Genomic DNA, 15,236 nt, shown 5'->3' on the forward strand with positions numbered 1-15,236 from the left:
TATCCAAATGCTCTAACCAGAAACCCAAAACGAATAGCACATGACAAAAATGAACTTATTTCAATATTGAAGAGCAAGACAGCCATGAAACAGGTATTTGTCATTGTTAATACAGCACTTTCATTGATGCTACAGCTATGTAGCTTTTACAGCATAAATTACTACACAGAATTAGCCTATTTAAAATCTTCTTAAATTCTGGAAACAATACTAAGACCAATTCTTGTAAGAGTTGAGAAGATGAAGGCTCTATACTTTGTTTTTGTGGCTGCTAAAACTGGATCACTGAAGAGTCTTGCAGGAGATAAACAGGTTCCCAAGTTGCTGACAACCCACCCAAGGTAAAGACGCAGAGTTTGAAATAGTGTTTTATGTGATACACGAGGACTTTGACACTGAAATACTGAATTAGAGTTGCCGACTCCATGACTGACCATCCAAGATGACATAGAATAAGAAAATTGTAGAATTTTAAATTCCTGCTTCGACTACATGGGAGTGACTTTAACCTTGATTCCACAGAACTGTAATATATCTAGGCCTCTTCATGTTAATAAATCTTGTGGTGCTACTCTGGAATTTTTTTTACCTCAATACCTGGAATACCTGGAGGTGTTGTGCTCCTGTGGAAAGGGCGTTAGAGTTGATTTGGGCTTAAATCAGGCTGGATGTCTCAGGACCTTCAGCAGCTGTTCCTATGAGCTGGAGAAAAGCTAGGAAAGGGATTTCCAGTGGGTATGAAACGCAGGGTTCCTTTTGAATGAGTATTTCATGATTATTTTGGCTAAGCTCAAAGCTCTGATTTAGGGATATACAGAAGCCTTGTGTCTAAATAATATCAATACTAGATTAAAGCTAAACACACCAATCCACGTTTTGACCTCAGTGGTATGAAACATTTAGATCACTGGTCAAATTTCTAGTCTTTGTCCTGATGTTTGGGGCTAGAATGTTCAGTCTCTAGTTGGACATCACAAAAATAACTAAGTTATTACGTTGATTTTTTTCTCTCTCTTCATACACAGACTGAAGTTTAGCCTATAATTAAGAGATCATGCTGAGAAAACCACCTAACGTACTAGAGAAAAAAATCCATCCATTTTCTCAAGAGAGGTTTCCTCTTTCCTGAAGCTCATGATGTAACCAAGTCCCTCATGACAGACCTCCTTTCTCAGGGACGGACTTCCCAGAGCAGCTGTCCTCCACTCCCTGGCCCCAAACAACAACAAAAATTACCATCAGAGGCACAAGAAACCCATGAAAAGAACTCAGCCTCCCAGCATTCACTGAAAAAACATGAGAGTGCAGGAACTGAGACTGTGCTGATTAAAGATATTGGAAGCATGGTGTTCAATAGTCAAATTCTGTTCTCATGGCAGATGGTGCACACTGGAAGCTTAGACTCAACAGTCCTTTTTTTCTTTTCCATCAGGATACCCCTGAATTCTGAAGGCCTGGGCTGTATGAGAAAGAGGACGCTGAGACTGTACCACCATTTCTGGGGTACTTGGCAGCTCTGCTGCTCCCGGCAAGGACAGACTCCACCTCCCGTCATTGGTTCATTAGATCTCCGCCTACAGGCAGGATAGACTCAAAGTGGTAACAACAAAGGCAGAGGAGCTCCCTGTCACCCTTTTGGGCCTCTAGAACTTGTGAGGGCAAGATAAAGTACCTTCTACTGTACCACACACCTCTGCCCATTGGCGCCTGGAGATAAAGTGTATTTCTGTTCTGACAGATGCTTAACTCCCACTGAGCGTGATAACTGGGATCTCAAGATACTTGCCCAATGTTGATTCTCACACTTTCTCAGTGAGGTGATCAGGTATTCTGAGTTACACTTCACACGGAGGAAACTGAGGCATGGAAAGGAATTTTATTGAAGGATCAGGTGCAGCAGGCAAAGGAGGAAAGTGTTCGAGCACCCCAGTTATTTTCCTGACTCCTCATCCTCAATGTCAACAGTTCTAACACTGAGTTTTTGCTTCCTTAAAGCCCCCGCTGCCACTAATGACTGTTCTTTTAAAAAGTCAAGGTATTAAACCTAACAGAACTCCGAAGGAAAATATCCCAAGGAACCAAAAATTCAACCCAGCTCACAGAGAAGGACATTTTGGGTTGAGCTGGCAGCCCTGGGAACTTCAAGGGATTAATAATCAGTTTGCAAATTACTCAAAGTTCCCAGATAGGCCCCAGAGACAGCTGGTGATGCTACAAAAGTGTCTATCACCAGATTACCATGTTATATCCTTAGAATCTTTGCCACCTGAATGACATGGTCATAACAAAGGCGACTCAAATAATGTTCTTTAAAAAGTCATACACCTTTGGCTACTGTGGGCAGAAGGTTGTTCAGTCAGGTAATGCACACCCCTCAGTGTTTAGGTATTTTCTCTTTGCTCATTTGGGCATCTAGAAATAGATGATAAATGCTTGGGGAAGATCAGTTTTGTCTTATGAAAACTAAACAAGGGTGGAATACAATATGGAAATGAAAATATTGTAATTATTTTGGTAACCAAAAGAGCACTGCATGAAAATCCTGAACATTGGTTTTATTTTATTTTACATCATTATAGGGTAATAACTTTCTCTGATGAGCTTTTCCTAGGTTAGCTTACAAGTCCTCAATTTAGCTTTCAGGTCTCATCATTGCTTCTTGATGCTTCAAGACAAATGCTGATTATTGTGTTGACTTGCAATTAGTACCTTGAATTCATCCCTCAGATCAATGTGTTTAAAACGGGCTGTAAGAGGATTTTCAAAGAAAGGCACAGGGATTTAATTCCCTGATTCCCATTCCTCTAAGAGCTGTGAATTTAAATCCCCTTGCAACCAACCCAAAATTTACTCCCTGCTGCCTCAGAGTGCCAATTAAACAATAAAAACCAAGACCATGGTCGGATGTAATTAGTTTGAGAAGAGTTTTATAATTTTCCTCATGCCAAGAAAACAAATGGACCCCTCTGATGACAAATACAGAATAATTCAGTTTGGACAAAAGGAACACAGATCTCAAATCTGAACATTTCTTTTTTTAAGATTTTTATTTATTGAATTTTTTTCTTTTTCTTTTTTTTAGAGAGAGAAAGGAAGAGAGAAACATTGATTTGTTGTTCCACTTATTTATGCATTCACTGGTTATTGGTTGGTTCTCGTCTGTGCCCTGACTGGAGACTGAACCCGAAACTTCGGTGTGATGGGATGACACCCTAATGAGCTACCCAGCCAGGGCTCCTCAAATCGGAACATTTCTTGTGCTATTTGTCAGGAGGTTGTAATATTGAATGACTGTGCTTCCTGGGTATGTGAAAATGAGGACATAAACTCTGGCTCAAAATTGCTGGAAATGCAGTTCATGTTGCTTTTTTTCCTTTCATAAAACAAAACAAAACAAAAAAAAAGTCTTTCAAGACTTCTGTTGATCCAGATTTTATAAAAGATGTGTTACTTCTAAAAAATATGATTCTGATAGGAACAGGCTTCAGGTGAGCCGCAGGCAAAACAGCATAAGAGGAAGATAGTTTTTGAAAGACTGCTGAGCGTTTGTTAGCCCAAACCATCTGGGAAAGAGTATCAAGTCAGTGGTCCGATAGCAAGCACAGCCAAGTCTCTTGTCCTGGCCATCTTTGGAATGAGGTGGCCTCCATGGTGACATGGAGCTAGGGTTCTGCTTCACGACAAGGCATATATGAATCTAAGGACATGGGCTGGATAAGGAGAAGTGATTGGTTTGTTTTTGTTATGGTTTCTGCCTCCTTGTTTAGTTTAGTTTGGGGAGGAGGGGAATAAAAAAGGAGGGAGAGAAGAATAAAAACGAGGTTAACAAAAAAACCTCTCCTACACAGGGGAATATACCATGGCAAGACTCTGGTCTAACAGTTTCATCTTTGTTAATTCAAAATTCTTTTATTCTGCTCAACCAGATACTGCAAACTTTTTCCACCCTATTGGTCTGAGTTGGAAAAGCCTGGCACACATGAGTCAGGGAACTGACGTGCATTGTTATGGAATGTAAGAAGACCTGTGTCTCAGGGCCACTGCTTGGACAGGCCCCAATGCAGCCTTCAGTGTGAACTCCTCAGGTTCCCTGCTCAGTGTTTTATGAAACACTGGGCTGTGGTCTCCTGCATGTGTGTGCACGTGCATACATGGCTAGGAAATGGGAAAGGCAAGTAGTCAAGTGTAGTTATAATGAAGAAAAACATACTTTTTTTCCCCATGAAAAATATCAGACTTAATGATGATAATATGTGGGAGCTATGTTAAAAAAAAAAAACAACTCATGAAACAAGGTCGCTTCTAAAGAGATTATGAACTGGGGACCAGAATACTTATTTGAACATATTTTGATTCTAAAGTTTTCTTATAAAAATAGTCACAGAAGTTGGTGGATTTTTTCTTTTTACGTACAACTCAATTTCTCTCATTTACAACATAAATCATTTAATGTAACATTTGTAACCTTAGAAAGGCAGACATATTTAATCCAAGTCAGTTTATAAATTCCAATTTCACATGGATTAAAAACTGCAGATAAATTAAGTCACAATAATATCCTGTACATGCATTAAGGCTGGTGACTGCTAAAGTCTCTTGGGTATCTACAAACAGGAAATCACACACATATTACTGGGTCTGAAGAGTGTCTACGTCATTAAAAAAATCTTGCTTTTTTTTTTTTTTTTTGGTGATACAGATTTCAACAGTAACTCTGGAAAACTGTGAAAAATGTTATTTAAAAATATATATGTATATACTACTGCACAGTTTCAAAGATGTGATTCATAAATAATGTTGGCTGCACTGATTAATTTTATAACAATTACTGTACTTCCAAGGTGATGCGAACACGCAGTGACTTATACTCAATATTAGGCACTAGTAATATCCTTCAGGCGTACTACAGTTTTATGGTAGCTGTATTGTACATATATATTTTTAAATGTATGCATTTATACAAACTGTGTATATTATGCATGGGATGTCAGAAATGTACACATCACTGTTATATAATACACACATCGTTGTATATACTAGGGTAAGTTTTAGTGCAGAAAGTCTCATTGCATTGTGTTCTATGTGTTCAATCTAGTACACAACTTGTCACCTCCTCAGATTATTTTCCTAGTACATTCCTCTTTAGATAATGGGTCCAAGTTTCCATTTGTAATTTGAAAATTTCCAGAAATATTTGTTTTAACCAACCCTCTCTTTCCAGGCACAATTCTGCACATAAGTCTGATCTGCGTAGAGCGGTAACAAACTCCAGATTTTGATTAGGAATGTATTTGAGTTACTCTCTTTGAAAGGTAACGCTAACATTGTGATAAAAGCTGGCATCCACTCAGGTCATGGAAGGATAAGGCCAGTTGAACTTGTGTTGAATTTCTAAGGAAATAATACATCTTCAAAAAGAAAGAAATACTAATAGATATCATATGTTTAAATGGGAGACTCTCTAGAAGGATAGACATGAAACTGTGAGCAGTGGTTATCTCCGGGGGTTGGGACTACTTTCTACTTTCTGCATTTCTGTATTGTCTAAATTTTTACAATGAAGCTTTTATAATCAGAAAATGCAAGAAATATATTCCTACTTTGAACAAAACTAAATAAAAGGAAGTTATGAATGACTTTCACAAGCAACAAGATGGTTCCTTACTATAATCACCTACATCCAAGCAAACAAAAACTGCTGCCCCACTGTGCTCTACCGATGAAAACTAAAGGACACCCCCCAAATGACCAGTGTCAAGTTTAGTGGGGAAACATGGGTTATCAAAGTGCTGATAAAATGCCAGAGGCCACCTGTGTGTTTAGATGGGGTTTTAAGGGTCAGCATACCACATGGGTGCCACACAAGGCCTGCAGCTGTATAGATGGACAAGGCCAGCAAAGCACCCCAGGGACACAGCTGAGGGTCGGCCATTCCTTTAGGTAAGAGTTTGAGCATTTCATCAGAATTCAGCAAGAGTAAGCAGAACTAAGCCTCAGTCCTCCAGAACAAAACAAAACAAAACAAAACAAAACAAAACAAAACAAAAAACACTTCACAATTTCTTAAGTTAGATTTAAATTTCCAACCTTGATGGGATTGTGACCTACACTACAACTAGTGAAAGGGAGGGGCAAGCACCTCAGTTGGATAAATGTAAAATAGAAATTTTGTTAATAGTTCCAGAAGCTTCAAGTCTAAAGCCAAATGCAAATTTCATAAGCCCTTCACTTGCTCCTTTTCAATTAATTTCAGGTCACCATTTGTACAGTTCAATCATTTCTACAGTTTTGAGTCAGTGCCATAGCGAGGAATTATAGCAATCTTATTTCTACCTATACATCAGGCTGACAAAAATGTTAACAATGAGACCAAAACAATCAGACCACCAATGAGAACATACAGGAGCATATCTTGTAAATGTCTTGTGCCGCCTTCACCTTGAAAAATGGGCTGCTCCATAAATTGCATCCCGTCTTTCTCAGACCATCCTGGTGCAAGTTTGTCAAGTGAGAGGCCTAAGAAACATTATTTTTGTTTTTAAAGTATGGCAGAGTACATCCTTTTTTCTTTCAGAAGTTTTTCTTTTTAACCAATATTTTTATATCCAAATATATTTAATAAGAAGACTAAATCTAGGGCATGACAAGGGACTATAAAAGAAACAAATTTCAAGCAAAAACTGTAAACAAGATGTCAAAAAAACTAAAATGTAAACTTAATTAAAATGAAAAAAAGAGAAAAGAATTGAGGGCCAGATGTAAACATACCAGACACACAGGGTGTGAGCGTGATGTTCTGGCTGCTGCTCCCCCAAACAGCACTGCGATCACTGCAGGAACAACTTACCCTGCGCAGTCAGCACCTTGCTAATCAAGCCCGAAATGGACCCCCAGCTCAAAATGCAGGGACGTGGCACATTCTGCATGAAGAATGCGAGGATTAGATGTTATCAGGATAGCAAGTAGTTCTCAGCCTGAGGCAACGCATGGACTCCTAGTGAAGGGGCATTCTCCATACTGTCCTAATTTGACCAAGAACATTTGTAAGAAAGCTATCGTGGAAAGAAAACACTTACAAAATGTTGGCTGACAAATGCCACATGGCTCTACAGCCACTGTGTCACAGTGGCAGGAAGAAGAAACACATGTGCTGGGCAGGCCTGTTGTCGCATGTGCAAAAGATTTCAATCCCTCACTGAGCTCCAAAATGCAGAAGTCACTGCTGGTTCACTTTCAAAGGCACTGAGTTCTTACCAAATCTCTGTGCCACTTTCATACTATTTTGGGGGTAGGGCAAGGAAGGCCTGTGGGAGTTGATCCATTTGCTTATAACACATTTAGTTGATAATAAAGTTGGATGGAGGGGCGAGTAGTAAATGAAACGCAGGGTATTTGGTAACATGCAACCTGGTAAACATCCAGCACAAAAATAACTGACTTATTTTCATTATTCAATTACCATTAATACATACAATCAAGGAATAAATGGGGAATAGTATATTAATACTGAAAGTAATCAATAATATAAGAACTAGGTTCATCTTAACTGGCAGTCAAGCTTTTGGTGTGCTGCACTGCACCTGGTTAACTAACCATGAAATTTTGGTAGAATGTTCTAAAATGTCATGGTTTAACTTTGAAGTAGAAAGTTGTGTGTGTGTATAGGTGTGTGTATGATTGTGTGTGTATGTGTGTAAGTGTATTTCCTCTAATCAGAAACCTCTGATCATTTTGTCTAGACTGGGGTTTTGAAAACTAGACAAAGAAAATGTGTTCTAAAGAGCTGTGTGTCTTACACACATACAGACTGCTTCTTCTACACCCACACATACAAACACACATGCCCTGGGAAAAGACCACTGTTCAATGCTGAGAAAATATTCACTGCAGTTTGACAGATGCTGTGGCTGGGCACTTCAGTAGCACAGTGTCCAGAAACATTGAGCTGTCCATGGAGACGAGAGCAAAATCCAGCTCAAGGGTGAGGCCCCTATGAGAGGTGGGCGCTGTTCCTCAGCCAGTGCAGACCCTGCTGGGAGTACTGGACCAGGTGTTCCATGCTGCTGTGTAGGGTGACAGGCCCCATGAGCAGATCCAGGTCGTTGAAGAATTCTAGGGGACAGAGAGAGTCGTTAGGGTGCCACATGCTAAGTGTGTTATGCTGGGAGACCTAAGCGACTTCAAAAACTCCATTTGTGGTCTCTGTATACACCAAACACTCTCTCTTCCTTCATGCCACTTTACAATGAAGCCCAGAGGTAGACAACTCATTCTTTTATCCAAATAGCCACTCTATTGTCAATTTTTTAATTCAAATGAATAACATTTACTTAGCCAAACAGAAAAGAAAACTGGCTTTCTCAGACTGCATTCCCCTGAACGTGGAGTGTGGTTCTGTCACCCCTTGTCCTAGACTCAGCTGTGGCATGTGCTGGGCCACTGGAGGGGGTCTCAGGGAGGGGGCTCCAGGCTCTTGGCGGAAAGTCAGAGACAGTTCTGAAATCTCTCTGCAGAGGTCACCTTCCAGTCCTTGGACATTCTCTGGGTTTGTTCTTTTGTTAAACATTTATTATGTCCCAAGACACTAAGCTAGCAGCAGTTGGGTAGAGGTAGGGAGTATACTATGTATAATAGACTCTGCTGTCTCAGAGAGCACAGCTTAGTGGTGAAGAGAAACAAATAAACTCATACAGCTGCTACGCTGTCACTGCTGGATCACTGAACAACATTCCTTCAAAAGAAATGCCTGGGAGAAGTTTTTCAAAGATGCTCACATACACACATGCTGAATGAGGCCCTGCTGGGAAGGCAAGGGAGGGGGTAGAAAAGACTTCATTTCCAGGTGTCTGGGAAGGTAGCCATGGCGGGGATCCGGGGCAGAACAACCAGGAGGAACTGGTCAGAAACACAGTGCTGACTTTGTATTAGACACGAGGCTCTGAGCCCTGTGGGAGGAGATATCTAGCAGGAGCTGGCAGTGCCGCCTGGAGCCAAGCCCACTCAGGATCTCCCAAACTGGCCACGCACATTTTCATATATTTGTCCTCGTGTTTTGTCTGCTTGTGACACCCACCTCACTCCATCTCAGCTACTCAACCACGATTTGCTTTTCACAGTCTTGTGCCATGCCGGTTTCCCATTGGATTCTCAGGGTTGGCAGCTCCGGGCTCCATGTCATGCACTGTCTGGTTTTACTGTCAGTTTCATGTACTTGGGACCCATCTGCCTGTCCATCACAACTTCCTTATCTTCCCAGAGGCAAGTCTTAATTTAGTACACATGGACTTTTGACCCCTCCTAATAGGTTAGTATGTTTGGACTTTTAAGTATCTTAACCCATTTCTGGATGTGTAACATGTTTATAAACCTCTTGATTTCTAGCAACATATAGAAAACACCTATTAAAAATACTTCACAAATTCCACTCGCTGTCAGCCATTGCTGGCATTCTGTCACTAGGGAGTACACAGCAATATCTGATATGTTGAAACCTTTCAAGATAGCTTGAACTTTAAAAAGCTGGTCCATTAGTTGTATCTGGTGGATGTAAATTTGCTTCCTCTTCACTTTGTGTCAAGAGCTTAAAACTGTGAACCTAACTTTCTTTTATTGGTGGGTAATAAAAATAAAGATTTTATTTTCATGCTAAAAAAACCTCCACAAAAACAAAAAAAAACAACTTCCTCATCTTAGCATGGACATCTGATCTTGTCCTCAGAGGCTTTATGCTCTCATGGGAACAAAATTTGTCTTCAATGACTTTAAAGTGACTTCAGATTTGCACTTTAACCTGAGTAGTAAATTGGTATAATTGTTTGGGAGAAAAGTTAACAATATATATCAAGATATATGACAATATATACCTTAAAAGAATCTATACCTGTTGACCCTAAAATTCTACAACTCATTTCTATGAAAATAATAAAAAATATGGAAAACAATTTATATAAAATATTTGTGATCACCTTTTCTGCGATAGTGGAAAAATATTGGAAGTAATATAAGTGTCCAGAAACAGGGGAATTGTTTGAGAAATCATACTTTATGACAGTATAACCACTACTGTGACAGTATTATAGAATGATCATAAAGGGTGGTTTTGAAATAGTTAGTAGCATGGGAAAGTGCCTGATATAATATCAAATGAAAAAAGACAGGCTATATTACTCTATGTATATTATGATCTTATTTTGGTAAAACCCATGCATATTTAATGGAGACTGGAAGAAGCTTCAGTAGAATGTTAATAGTAATTATTTTTTGGTGATAAGATTACTGATGATATAAAAAGCTTTTTATCTACAACATTTTTCCGTACTTTACAAATGTAGCCATAATAAACATGAATTCCTTTTATAACCAGTTAAAAAACATTTAAAAAGAAATAGAACTTGGGAAAATTGAGACAAATGTATTTGAACAATTAAAAAAAAAGAAATAGAACTTATTGCTACATATAAGCAGCTACCGCTTAAATTGCTAGTAACATTCACACTCATTAATTAGTTTACTGTTTCAGATTCGTGACTATGTTCTAGGCACTGTGCACGTCCCAGGAATAGAAAGTAGAATAAACTATAATTCTTACCCTCAAGGAGCTCACTGTCTGTGGGGGAAAATACAAATGTATGTATCTTTATCTATACTTATATATGTATATATTTATATCATTTGTATTTATGTATTAGGTAGAGCTGCTTTGATTCCGTGTATTGGTAAAATGGCCTAATGTGGTAGGTGTCCTGTAGGGTCCAGTGGCACTGCCTCTCCTGTCACCCAAGCTGGGTACTCAAGGTGTGCCCTCTGTGCGGCCTGAGTGGACCCTCCCTCCTCTTGTAGTTGAACCTTGGTTGCTGTTGGCAGATCAATGGGAAGGATTTGCCCAGGCCAGTCAGCTGCAAGGGCTGGCGGTGACCACCGACCAACAACCTTCACCCCACATGGAGGATCAGCTATGCAGGGGCAGGGTGGTGGTGCTCTGACGTGGTCTGTAGTTGCCTCCTGGGTGCGTAGGCTCTTGGGTTTCCTGGGTGGTGCAGGGCAAAGTCAGCCCCCACCTGTGTTTTGCCCGGGGCCACTCTGCCTGAGCAGTAAAGCAATCTGAGATGGCTGCCACTTGTGCTGGGCTTGGAGATTCACAGGGGAAACCAGGCTGTGAATCTAGGCTGGTTGATGCTAATACCTGGCCTGGGCTCACTGAGGTTAGCTGTTGCTTGTTTGAGAGGGCTTATGAAGATGTGAAACATGAGCCAAGACCAGCCATTTCATATGAAGAACAGCTTGTGTGGGCCTGTATGTTGGGTAGGGCGGAGTCTCTGGGGATTTCCAAGGCTGGGCAGTGTTACCCAGGATGAAGGAGTCCCAAATATGGCACCAGCTTGCCCGCTGTGTGGCTCTGTTGGGGGAGGGTTTAGAAAAGGGACAATAGCCTCTGCTTTCATTGATGCCAGGCACTTCAGTGTCTCTCAGTAGGTCACTGGTGCCTTTCAAGCTGCTATCCTGGTGCTGGAGCTCAGAGGGAGTGAGTCCATGTTTGAGTCCCTTAAGAGGAACTGCTTGGGGCTCCAGAAGCTGCTTTTGCTGACTTAATCCCCACTGGTTTTTGCAGCCAGAAGTTGTGGCGACTTATTTCCCTGGCACTGGAACACTGGGCTGGGGGGACTGATGTGGGGCTAGGACACCCCACTCCCAAGATCTCCCTCCTGAATTTTTATCTGTCACATGTGGGTGTGGGACCAGCCTGTTCCATGTCTGTGTCCCTCCTATCAATCTGGGTGGATGTGGTTTCTTTAATTCCATAGTTGTCAGACTTCTATTCAACTTGATTTCTGACAGTTCTGAGTCATGGTGGTTCTACATTTTAGTTGTGAATTTGATGTGGTTGTGTGAGGAGGTGAGCCATGTCTGCCTATGCTGCCATCTTGTCCGCAAGTCATTTGTCTCTGTCTCTCTCTCTCAATCTCTAATCTTCCACAGTAGAGATAAAGGTAAGTTAAGGTATATATAGGAGGCCCTGGGTGAGGGGGAGAAGTCAAGAAAGTTTCACACAGTAGGTGACAGCTTGATTTCTTCTTCAGTAAATGATGACAACTGGTCTGATGTTGCCCAAGGGTCAGATTATCTCCCTGAACTGCGGTCAAACAATGCACACACTCTCCCAAGGGACACACACCTCTGTTCTCCTTGGCCAGGTTGTCTGCCATCTCCCAGTAGTCGTAGCTGTGGAGAATGCTGTTGGTGATGCTGACGTGATTGGCCGCCATCTGGTGGATGCGCTGTGGGATGCTGACGATGGTCGAAGGGGACAGGGCGTTGGTACTGGAGAGGCTCCCCTGAGATCCCACGGAGCTAGTCGGGGAGGGGTTGGGCGACATGGGGGATGGGGTTCCAGTGCTCCTGGAAAGGGAGAGCATAGAAAAACATGAGTGGAGAGGCTGGTACCGGGTGAGAAGGGGCAGCCCATCAGGACACTGTACACTGCACGCTGCCCCGCAGCAGGCCGGGGCTCATTTATCACCTTTACTTTGGAAGAATGAACTTACTTTCCACTGGCTCCCCATGGAGATGGGGCTTGGGCAGCTTTAGATGAATTCTGCAGGAAAACAAAAAATTGACAGTGAAGCCATCTGCTTAGGATTATAGAACTGACAATCACGTGTTCTCAGGTGATGGTTGAGAAAAGTAATGGCTGACACTGCAGATAAAATGCAGATTCCTAGAAAATGGGTCTGGGAAGTCACAGATCCTAGGCTATTGGCTCCCTCTCTGGAACTCAGTGGGGGACAGCTGCACGGCCTGCTTGGCTCCACGCCAGGCTAGGGTGGGTTCCACGCACCAAATTCTGTGTCTCAAATTAAATCATAATCCTGAGAGCCTGCTGAATCCTGAACCAGTTTAATTTTTTCATCTTAAACTAGCTTAATTTTTCTGAAAAGGAAGAAAAAGCATTCCCCTCCCCCTGCCCCCCGGCCACATAGTGAGAACACCTTACATGGAAATATAGGGCATATTTGCAGAAACCCTTAGCCTACATTTAGTCCCAGACATCAAATTGTATTATTTAAATTTATGACTCTTAAAAGTATTTCTCTTGAAGAAAATTACTCTTGAATATTTCTAAAAGAATAGATTAAAATATCCTCAACAGATAGAGTACTCAAGCATTCTGATTTACCTAACTATTCTAATCTGGGATGTTATGTTTCACAAGCCAGTTGTTTGCATCTGGCATTTACAAAAAGACCTGCCTTTGGTAAGGAAAATTCCTAAATGTACAGATGAATTTCCTCTCTGAGATCCCAATAATGCCTTCTTGGACTTAAGTCTATGGGACTGTTAAGGAAAAAATCCTCCCTTCCAGAGACAAGAAAATAGCCTCAGCTTGGTCCTCCAGAGACAAAGCATTTCTTTTGGTTAAAAAGAGCTTTATAAAGTGGTGACTGATTTTTAGTTTTTAGTGGGGGTGTCATCAAGAAATGGCTTTACATGTGGCAACGTTAAAGTTGTGTTCATGCTTCGTCCACTAGCACTAAGCAAGCCCTGTGACTGTAAAAACATGGGTAGGAGCAAAGTCCTTGCTCAGAGACAGCTCTGTACCAATAAAACACTTTCTTTATGGGCAATTTATCAATGTCACCTGAAGGTTCCATAACTACTGAACTTTAAGGGGCATGTAAATAGCCTTTAATTATAGGTGTCTACCAATAATTCCTGAAGGGGAAATCCTGATTTTTAAGTTGTGTTCTGTATGCATTTTGTATATATTCATGGACTGTATACATACATTAAGAACTTCTTGTATTCCTTAAAGTTCTGTTGTAACCCCTATGGCCTACAGAGTTTAGATTCCTTCTCCGTTGAAGCATTTTTCTTGACTGTAATAACTCTCTTTAGTTAGTTCTCAGATTCTAAATTTTTCAAAATGACTTATCTTGACCTTAGGTGCCCAAAGTAAAGGGAGAGGCTTAATGTCAGCCAAGGTTGTTACCTCCTTGACTTAGCACCTGGCTATTCTTTATGCGTGACCAGGAAGACAGCGGCATGCTGGCTGCAGCCCGCAGGACGCCCAACACAGCCTGGTCATCAGAGATAATCTCTAAGAAGTGGTGCAGGGTTTAAAGTATTTACAATGATGGTTTTGTATCTTATAAAGGGTTGGTGAAGGTAGAGATGGTACAATTTCTTGTTTCTATAGACAGATGGACACTGAAGAGGCCCAGAAATCTCAAATTAATTGTTACTTTAGGTTTACTTCACAAAAGTACATGAGAGAAAGTTTTTTTAGTTTTATTCTCCCAGTGAAAATAATTTCATTCCCTGGGACAGGGAAAGGTTCTAATTCTATCTTTATACTTATATACTGCTATTTGCCGTAGTGCTTCTGAGCTTTAACAAACCATTTCTTTTCTCTTTTAGATTTTATTTATTTTCAGAGAGAGGGTGTGGGAGGGAGAAAGAGAGGGAGAGAAACATCAGCTGGGACCTGGCCCACAACTCAGGCATGTGCCCCAACTAGAATCGAACCGGCAACCCTTTGGTTCGCAGACTGGCGCTCAATCCACTGAGCCATACCAGCCAGGGCCATTTCTTATCATTTAAAATAACACTTTTATCAATAATTAAATTAGCTACTGGAATTTGCTATGAAGAAGTTTTAAGCAGTTACTTCCAAGAGGAAGAAACTCTATGTAAATATGAGGAATTTATATTACTATCAAGGTGAATTTCCTATGGCATATAATTGGTAATTAAATTTTCTTTCTCCTCAGGGTATCAAAATACTTGGACTCAAGGCAGACGGATAAATTAGATGAGCTCTCAAGGCCATTTTCCAAGCCCTGAACACCATGAGTTTGTCCTAAATGAGATTACTGTAGGTATTGGAAGGCTCCTGTATTATCTACAAAGCAATGGATTCTATTCTCAAAAATGTCCTTGATGGGGAGCCGACTGAATTCAAGGAACAAAGCCGACCCTTAGCCAAACAGTACCTTAAAATAGTCGATAAGTGCTTTTGAATACTTTACAGCATGATCCCTTTTGAGTCGGAACATCCGCCAATACAGGAGAGCCAGGCATCGGTAACTGCAGCAGAAGAAGAGAAATGAGCCCTGGAAGCATGAGTGTGTCCTTTGCAAATAGGGCTTTTAAAAAATTGTTGTTTCAAGCACTCAATATTTCTATCATGATTATATATATAATATACATACACATATGTCTTCTCAGTATCTGACCTT

The 15,236-nt window shown here is 40.9% G+C and overlaps 1 protein-coding gene across 1 annotated transcript in view; it reads right to left on the minus strand.

Moving 5' to 3' along the window:
* Positions 1-3,082: 3,082 nt before the first annotated feature.
* The window catches only part of AFF3 (ALF transcription elongation factor 3), a 539,761-nt gene continuing 527,607 nt past the window's right edge, over positions 3,083-15,236 (minus strand). Inside the window, exons 21-24 of the mRNA XM_054586382.1 lie at positions 14,991-15,084; positions 12,543-12,592; positions 12,173-12,396; positions 3,083-8,112 (exon numbers count right to left, since the gene is read on the minus strand). Of these exons, the coding sequence (XP_054442357.1) occupies positions 7,991-8,112; positions 12,173-12,396; positions 12,543-12,592; positions 14,991-15,084 (490 nt within the window). The 3' untranslated portion in view covers positions 3,083-7,990. The remainder of the gene's footprint in view (positions 8,113-12,172; positions 12,397-12,542; positions 12,593-14,990; positions 15,085-15,236) is intronic.

This window comes from Pteronotus mesoamericanus, unplaced genomic scaffold (assembly GCF_021234165.1).
Source record: "Pteronotus mesoamericanus isolate MK-2021 breed Mesoamerican mustached bat unplaced genomic scaffold, CSHL_Meso_final contig_121, whole genome shotgun sequence".
Lineage (NCBI taxonomy): Eukaryota > Metazoa > Chordata > Mammalia > Chiroptera > Mormoopidae > Pteronotus > Pteronotus mesoamericanus.